The sequence below is a fragment of the Gavialis gangeticus genome, unplaced genomic scaffold (assembly GCF_001723915.1).
Source record: "Gavialis gangeticus isolate Ggan-Ray unplaced genomic scaffold, GavGan_comp1, whole genome shotgun sequence".
In the NCBI taxonomy this organism is placed as follows: domain Eukaryota; kingdom Metazoa; phylum Chordata; order Crocodylia; family Gavialidae; genus Gavialis; species Gavialis gangeticus.
In genome coordinates this window covers 46475450-46484587 of record NW_017728995.1, presented here as the reverse complement: position 1 = coordinate 46484587, position 9138 = coordinate 46475450, and the positions used below count along the sequence as shown (strand labels likewise).

Below are 9138 nucleotides of genomic sequence, written 5' to 3'. Positions count from 1 at the left end.
AATACAGTAATAAATATAAGCTCAAAAATGTGTATGCTGTATAGGACTCTAGCCTGTTTTCCATTTTATACACTGTTTGGTTCCTACCAAATGAGAACAGGACCCATTATGGTAGAAGAAAACCTCACCTACCAAAAAGGACTTTCCTTCTACATTTTTCTTGAAATTAAGCTGTGATATTTATGCTTTCTGAAATCTCACATTTAATGATTTGCAAGAAAATATTCAATTCTTAAGAATCAGTTTTTTAGTTGCTTGCAAATAAGGGAATGTATCCAGTTCCAAATCAACAGACTTTTGTTACTTTCTGAATCTTCCCCAACAGTCTCATCTAGTATTTCTTCTATTGCTACATATTTTGCCATAAACTGGTTACAGCAGGTCTACATTTTTATTTTTTTTAAAGAGTAGCAATGTATCTAGATTGCAAATACTATCAGACCCTGGCATATCTTTACCTAGTGGGCATTATAGAACCTCTATGAAGGGGGTATTTCATTAAATGAAAACATCCATGCTGTATTTCATACTTTAAAGCCAATGCAAAGAAACAACAACTGAGATTTACTTATAATTAAGACATCCACTTAGTTAACTAAAAATCCTGCAAAGGGTCATAAAGATTAAGGAAAACAAACAACATTTCACTTCAACCTGAAGAAAATAAAAATTAACCTCTTGTAAAGATATAAATGTAAGATGGCAAACAACTATTTTCCATTAACTAGATGTTTAGACAAAATCTGAAAAAGCTGACTGATTTCAAACATAAGTGTCTATTCATTGTTCTGGTGATCCTGAAAACTCCATTATCTCTTTAAACTGAAGACTACCACATTATTACGAGCCTACCTCTGGTGGACAATCTGTCCATAAATGATCTATATCCTTCCACATCTTTGACGCTACATGCCCATGGCAGCTTTAGATTTGACAGGCCTTTCTAAGTGCCAATACTGACCAGTAATAGTGACACTGAATAATACAGACAGGCACAAAGACTGCTTGCAGATGTTAAAAAAACCCTCCAAAAACCACACGTTACCAGAAGAAGCTGTGCATTACTTTGATCTGACTCCATAGTATCTGTATAAATTGGATGCTTCTGTGGGGCTTTTTGGCATTTTTAGATAAAAAGTTGCTTCAATCAGCTATTAGACAAACATGTCAAAAAAGCCCCATTAAAACACCCAGTCTATACACATCAGGTGAGCCAGGTCCAACTAACGTGCTGCCTCTTCTGGGCATAAGCTGGCTCGGTGTGGGAACACACTGAGTTTAAAGTGCCTTTTTTTTCATGTCTGCAAGCAGCCAAAATGACCAATATTTTACAGTAACTAGAGATGCACCAATACATCAGTCCGTATCATACCAGCACCGATAAAAGGAAAATTGACATTATCGGCAATTGGCTTTTTTGGCTAATGTGGCTGACAATGTTGCCAATAAATGCTGTGTGCAACTGCAGCATGCACGTGGCCAGCCTGGCAGCTTGGAGAACAGTGTCCGGCTGATAAGTCTGTTGGGGTGATGTGGGGAGGAGAGCATGTAGGCCACCCCTGCCATAACTCCCCTCCCAGTGCCTGCCCTGAGCACAGCCCTGGCCCAACCCCCCCTGCCAGGAACAGCCCAGTGCCACCCCCTGGCCCTAGCCTGCAGCAGCAGTTTGCCCTCACCCCATGCACCAATCCGGGGGGGGCACCCCCCCAAGAGTGCGCACAGTGGCAGGAGGCACACCCCCCTCCCTGTGCCCCCTGGACGAACTGCTCATGGTTCCTTCCCATGCCTCACCCTGGCTAGGCAGCACCTGCCCCTGTCCCAGCTCCACTCCCTCCCTCACCACAGCGGCCTTGATCTACCCCACCCAGGTCCCTTCCCCACAACAGACTTACCAACCAGATGCTGCTCTCCAAGCTGCCAGGCTGCATATCAGCAATTGGATCGGTATTGGCCAATATGGCTTGTTAATAATCGGCCATTGGTATAGGGCAAAAAAATCTTTATCGGTGCAGCCATAATAATAACATAATAATTAGAATTTAATCACTTACTCTTGATCCTTTTTCAGGAAAGCACTGGCAAACTGAACAATCACGGCCTTCACATGGACCAATGTATGCATATGTGCCCTATAAGAAAAGGGGGGAGGGGTTATTTCTTCACGTGGCATCCACCCATCAAACCATACAATGAATTTTACTTTAAGTGAAGCAAATAGCATCACAGAGTAATTCAAGAATTTCCAAAATAAGGACACTTTTATTTAAATTAATCACTGTTAAAAATGTCGTGTAGATTCCTAGATTTTCTTTAAGAGGTCTTCCAAAGACAGCTTCTTTATAAATAATTAAGAAAGGCACTAGAGCTTTCTGACTGGCTAAGTATCTTATTTTGAAGCCTGTTTTAGTAGAGTTCTGCCTGATGCACCCTGATGGTACATCAAGAATAATGTCCCACTGTACAAGATATTTGGTTTAGGGGTAACCTTTAAAACTATGCTCCAGCAAGAGTGTAAAATGCAGGATTGGACTGCAGGTTGGATGAATGATGTGGGATGGGTCAGACCTATGGACCCTTCCCTTCTGGTCCAGAACGGGGCATTCGGGATGCTTGGCTGCTGCCATGGGCTTCCTATGACACTGCTGGCACTCCAGCAATGAAGCTCTTTAGTGCTTGGCTGCTGCCATGGTAAGAAGCCACAGTGATGGGCTCTTTCCCACAGTGCTGATGGAGCTCCAAGACTGTGGCTCTCACCTGGGCGCTTGGCTACAGCAGCAGAAAGGTCCTCTCCATCAAGGCTGTGGTCCAGATGACCCAGCTCTATGGCCTGGATCCAGTCCATGTGGCCATATGTTTGACACCCCTGTGCTAGAGCATCTTTAACCCAATGTATTCAAGATGATGGTTTTTGCATCTGGGGTGAATTATTATCTTAGATTCTTCAGTGTTATGTCTGGGACTTATTAAAACTAAGAGCAAGAAAAGAAACAGAACTGGAGTTTATCCCCAGCTCTGTCACTAACCTGTTGTATGATCTTTGGTAAATCACGTCACCTGTCTATGCCCATTTTTGCTGCCAATGGCAGCAGCCAAGCATTCATTCCCCCTTGCCCCATTCTGTTTTAAACTGTAAGATCTTATTATGTATTTATAAAGTATTTAACCCAAAAGAGGTGGTAGAAACCCAAGATCTCCTCCTACTACACACTGGCCAGAGTAGTAGTTTAGGAGCACACTGCAACAAAATAGGCAAGCTTCAGAAGGGTTGAAGAAATGTGCTCCCTCATAGAGAAAAAAGAACTAAGTCACAATTAATTTCCCACTGTTTTTGGGACAGAGCAGCTATATATTTACTCTTATGTAGAACAGATTCAGAAGTTAAAATCTAACCAACAACAATTCACTGGACTGGGCAATTTCTTAAGTAATACTGTAATATGTTCTATAAACAGTCCAACCTCACAGGAGTGAATCCTGTTCAAATCGTTATTCTATCTAGCAAAAATAACTTTTCCACACTTTAGCATATGGGGTTTGCTGTGCCCTTATTCTACCCTCATAAGTAAAGAGAAGATGCGATATACTGTTCTGCACTGAGCTGCGCGTTGCTTTCAGTCACGCTCATAAGCAGCTTGCTCCAGCTTCTCTTAGCAGTTGGGGATCCAAGCTGACATTGTTTGGCAGGGTGAAAATCTCTGAATGCAAAGGTTATAGGACAATATCAGAAAGTTCTAATATTTTACTTTTCTAGAGGAAAAAGAAGAACAGTAAAGCCTCAGCATTGTTTGTGGCAATTTACTAGATTACAGGTTGGCAACCATCAGCCCAGAATCAATGCCTGTGCAGCCATTGGATCTGGTCTGCTGATATTCTCTCTGCCACATGAAAAAGCAGCAATGGTAGCCAAGTTCTAGCTCCTGCCCATCTGCCTGTGACCTGGGGTGGGTCATTCAGTCCAGAGGTGGAAAAGGTACACTAGGACTAGGTAGAACATACAGATATAGTAGGGGGAAAAAAAGATACAAATATGTCTGTTTAAAGTTGGCATAGAATGTGCCTATCAATACCATTGGATGCTTCTGCAACATTTAATTGCCAGATCAATTAATGAAATCTAACATTCAGACATAAAACTCTGCCAAAATCTCTGGACACTTGATTACCAAAAATATTAACAAATGAGAAGATATTACAAAAAAGCCAGCAAAATGATCAAGAAGGTGGAAGTGACATAAAAGGAATGGTTAAAAAAAGCTAAACAGAAAACAAGCATCCAACATAAAAATCTGCAGACATTTTAAGAAGTAAATCCAAGGAGGGAGAGGAATCATAACAAAGGTGCTACAAGGTGCTTATAACAAAGGGTTAAGTCATCTAGTTAAAACATCCCAAATCCAGGCTAAATAGCTGGAAGACTTTTCCCACAGAAAGATCTTGCACCTCATCTACTTGAACCTAAAATAATGCATTTTCTCACACACAACATGCCCTGGGATAAGATATACACCTTGTTTTGGGAAGGCAGAATGGAGATTTTTTTTCCAGAATCATGTCTGCACAGAGCACGGACTATGCAAGGCTGTGAAATAGAACAGTAACCAAGAATATCTAGCAGGGAGTAATACTGCCAGAAGAAAGGATAGCTTGATTAATGGAACATCAGGGCCATTAGAAAGGAGAGATGACCATTAACATCTCTGGAGTGAAGAACAATGAGCCATTAAAGCAAATGACTCCCTCAGCTACCTAAAAAGAAATGCTATTGCTGCTGCTAGGCAGTTGGTTTCGAAAAAGGAATCAAAGCAACAGGAATCAAACCACCAAAGGGTGTTTTTGGGGAAAAAGGTGCATGTGGTATGCAAGAAAAATATACTAACTGACAACTGATTTCTGCATGGATCATAAATGCATGGCACTGAACTGGTCTAGAAATGCCCTCTCTCTCTTCCATCTCAAACTTCTATAAATACACTGTTAGTAACAAGGAAATACATGACTGCTTCTCAGTTACTTTGACTTAAGGTAAACAAAACAGCCTAAAATATCAGAATATATCATTACAGTTGATTTACATTGTGTTTAGCAAAGGACTTGCTGATTGTTTGTTTTGCCCTCCAAAAGCAAGGTTTTTAAATTTTGTCACACTTCCAGCAAATGAGCACTATTAAGTAAAGGAACGGTGACTCTGCCTCTGCATCACATAGTAAAGGCTAAAATTTGTAACACTGTTTAGCCAATTTGAATATCCAGCTTCTGGGTGTCTAAAGGTTCTAGATGGCTTTGAAAAAATAACACAAACATTAAAGAGACTATTCATACATTTTTAATTTAGATAAATTAGTTGAAAATTATGTGTGAATATGCAAATTTAGTGGACATTTTACCACTGATTTCAGTAACAGCAAGGGTTCATACTTCAGTTTTTCAAGGAGAAATTACTGGTATTAAAAAACATCAGATAAGAGGAAAATCAGCTTATTTAAAATATTTTCAGAAAATTTCACTTAATTGAATTTTAGAACTAAAAGATATAATAAGAGGTCATGCTTCTGTTTTATACAGGCTTTCCCCTGAGAATAGTAATCTACATTATTGCCATAAAACCTTGACTCTCTTGGAATGTCAAAGGAATGCCATTTTATACTAACAAGTAAAGCTGTTTTTCTTTCTATTTATTTAATTAAATACCTACCTCAGTTTATAGCCTTGTACCAAAGATACAAATACTACAGCAGTCAAAACAAAGAGGAAGAGGACAGCTGTTTTAAAATCCTTATTGTAATAAGTATACATCGTCTCAGAGTTAGATGGTGACCTCAAATTGCTTCCCTAACAGTAATCTATGACAGTATTAACTGCACATCACTTTAATATCCTACTTTCTTGTGTTCATTTTCTGGTGAGATCAGAATAACAACATAAGGACTGGAAGTACTCCAGCTTTTCAATCACTGTAGCAGTCATTGTTCAGCTATTAACAGCAAGTCAGGTATGACACTGTCATTCTGCCAACAGTTCTGTTCCACATTTGTGTATGTTTGACACCCCAGGGCTCTAGCACAGCTACTAAGTAAAGCATTTATCTGATTTATTTATTGGATAGATACTGGAAAAAACACTACTTTAACAGCTTCATGACTGAGTGTGTGTTTCAAATGGAACAACCTTTGTAAATAGGAATATTGTGGTCCCATCCTGTCAAAACCTGTCAAAGGAAGTATAAAGAAAGTATTGTGGAATACCTAACCATTAACCTTTCATGGACAGAAATTAAGAACTTCAGCAGCAAAAATCTTAAACAAATCTGTTTATGTAGTTGGCGGTTTATACACTTAACTGAGCTGCCAGTGCAATACATTGATCTGGGCATTACAATGATTGTACATTTGAAAGCGAGCTAATTGCACTTACTTATGAAAATCTGGTTTATTTGAATGAGGTTGGTCTATGTTTATATTTTTGAGAATTTTCTTTCTAATGGCAATGTATAATCTATCTTTAAACTTTGATAATTAGCAGTGTTAGATCTTGAGTTCTATATACCATTAAACTTTGGTTATCTCTTCATGCAGGCTTTATTGCATGAGATTTAATATTGTAGGCTCACTGGCTGTTTAATCACTGGGCCAGATTCTTGGGTGCAGTACAGATTTTGTCCTGAACTACTGGTATTGTCTGAAGCCCCTGGGAAACTTCGCTGTATCTAACTTATTCACCCTCCTGATATAACTCTTAGCCCCTCATTCAGCAGCTGCAATCCAAAGGATGAATCCTATTTTACTTTTAAATGGCTAACTAGTACTTTCACAGATGCATTTATGCAGTATTTCACCTGTGGCATATACTTGTCCAAATTACAATGAGCCCTGCATACCTGTGTGTCTGCATGTGTCTCTGTGTGCATTGGCATGTTTGTATGTGCACGTGTGAGTGCATATGTGTGTCTCTGCATGTCCATTTTTGTGTGTGTGTGTGTGCATGTGCGTGTGTGTGTGCATGCATGTGTGTATGTATCTCTGTGTTCGCTGCAGGGAGAGTGCATTTGTGTCTGTGTATACATGTGCAGAGAGTAAAAGTAGAGCGTGTGCCCATGTACATGTCTGTGTGTGTGCATGTTTGGCCATAGTGGGGAATGGGGATCAGGGAGAAGAGGTGGGCATGTGCCTCCCAACCCCCAGCCTGCCATGGTCCACCCAGCCTCTCTCACAAGCACCAGGAGGGAAAGGGGGCTCTCCTCCACCACAGCCCAGCTCCCATGGGAGCAGTGGACCTCGAATTTTGTGTTCACCCCAGTATACCTTAACCTGCCTCTACACACATGCAACCAGCCATGGGAAAGCAGTGTGAGGTGCGGCGTGGCGTGCAGTGGTGGTGGTAGGTGGCAGCAGTGGCGTGCAAGCCCCACCCCCCCATGTCTGGCCACCGCCCCCAGAAGGAGTACACTTCTTTTAAAAAGTTGAAAACCCTTGCTCTAGAGTAGTTTACTGTAGAGTAAATCCACGCCAGAGTAAATGCATGTGTAGACATGCCCAGTGAGCCTGCTTCAAAAGGTGGGCTACAGAAAAAACTGGACAATGCCTATCCTCTCCTGATGGTTAGAGCACTATCAGGTTGGATTTTGTGATACTTAAATTTGAGCAGTCCTTTATTATGTAACTAGTCCACTCATTTCAACAGTGAAGCAGATGAGGCGAGGGCAGGTGGAATAGAAAGAATGTCCACTAGCTAATGTATTACATGGAGACCCACAAAAAATGCCATGCTATCTTGGGTTTTGTCACAGATTTTCTATCTACTGGTTAAGTCAAATAAAACAGAATTTTCAAAAGTATCTGCTAACTAGATATCTCATTCCTACTGAGATACCATGGGCTAGTCTCAAAAGGAGTAACTGCTAAAATATTGAACAACTATCCCATTCACTAGACAACATACCTACTGAGAAGCGTGCAAGGAAAGAGGCAAACCGTCAAACAAGGGCTGTATGAGGTAGAGTCATGAAAATTTGATATCAGAAGTGACAGAAAGCCACTGAAATGACTGCACAAGGCAGCTGACATGCTCAAAGTGAAAGGGACAATTTAGATAGCAGCTTGATAGAAGGGTTCCAATGTTGGGATCAAAAAGATCTGAGAAAAGATAACAGTAGTTGAAGTACGAGATAATTAGGGCATGGACACCCAACTTGATTATAGGGACAGAAAGGAAAGAGAGGATTTTAGAAATATTGTGGAGTGAAAAAGTTAACAACACTTAGCCGTAGGTTAAATGTAGGCAGAGAAACTTCACAGTGCTTTTGCACAACCATAATTCACCTTGGATTGAATTCAATCTGGTTAGAGGGCACAGCAATGACTACTAAAATTATCACTTACCCCATAAATTTGTTTCACTGAGAAAATAAATATCAGCCACCTAATAGAAAAAAGTTCTAAGTTAATTTTAAAATTGTCAATAACAACCTCACTACACAATACAAACTCTAAAAAGTGAAAAGTGCTTAAACATAATTCAGGCAGGTTTGTGGTATGGTAACATCAGTTTCAAGGAAATATTTTCAAAGGATTATATATCACAATGGAATAGGTAGTGCAGTCTCCAATTTCACTAGTTTTAAGGCTGGCTTCACAATGGCATGGGGGAACTAAGATGCTTTGAGAGTCATGCTAAAACCTTGCAAGGAAAGCATAAGAATATAAAAATATGCAATACTGGGTCAGATCAATGGTCCATCTAGTCCATTATCTTGTCTCTGACAATGAGTAGTTGATACTTTAGAGGGAGAATATATGAAAAGGGCATGTCTGTATAAAAATGTATATGTCTCCAAATGTTGTGTTTAATAGATATTACTAGACCTGTCTTCCACAAATTTGTCTGATCCCTTTTTGAACCCTGGTTATACTACCTGCCTCTATTAGAGGTGCACTGCATTGGTCCATATTGTATTGGCATCGATTAAAAGAAAATTGACATTATCGGCAATCGGCTTTTTTTGGCTGATGTGGCCAATAATGTCGCTAATAAATGCCATGTGCATGGGCATAGCCACAGCATGAACATGGCCAGGAGTACAGTCTGGCAGCTTGGAGAGCAGCGTCCAGCTGGTAAGTCTGTTGTGGGGAAGGGGCGGGGGGG

At 40.3% G+C, this 9138-nt stretch overlaps 1 protein-coding gene across 1 annotated transcript in view; it reads right to left on the bottom strand.

Annotated features, from left to right (window-relative positions):
• Positions 1-9138, bottom strand: part of COL4A4 (collagen type IV alpha 4 chain) — a 183852-nt gene that overhangs the window by 172154 nt on the left and 2560 nt on the right. The window contains exons 3-4 of the mRNA XM_019503074.1: positions 8376-8415; positions 2052-2129 (exon numbers count right to left, since the gene is read on the bottom strand). Coding sequence (XP_019358619.1) covers positions 2052-2129; positions 8376-8415 — 118 coding nt within the window. The remainder of the gene's footprint in view (positions 1-2051; positions 2130-8375; positions 8416-9138) is intronic.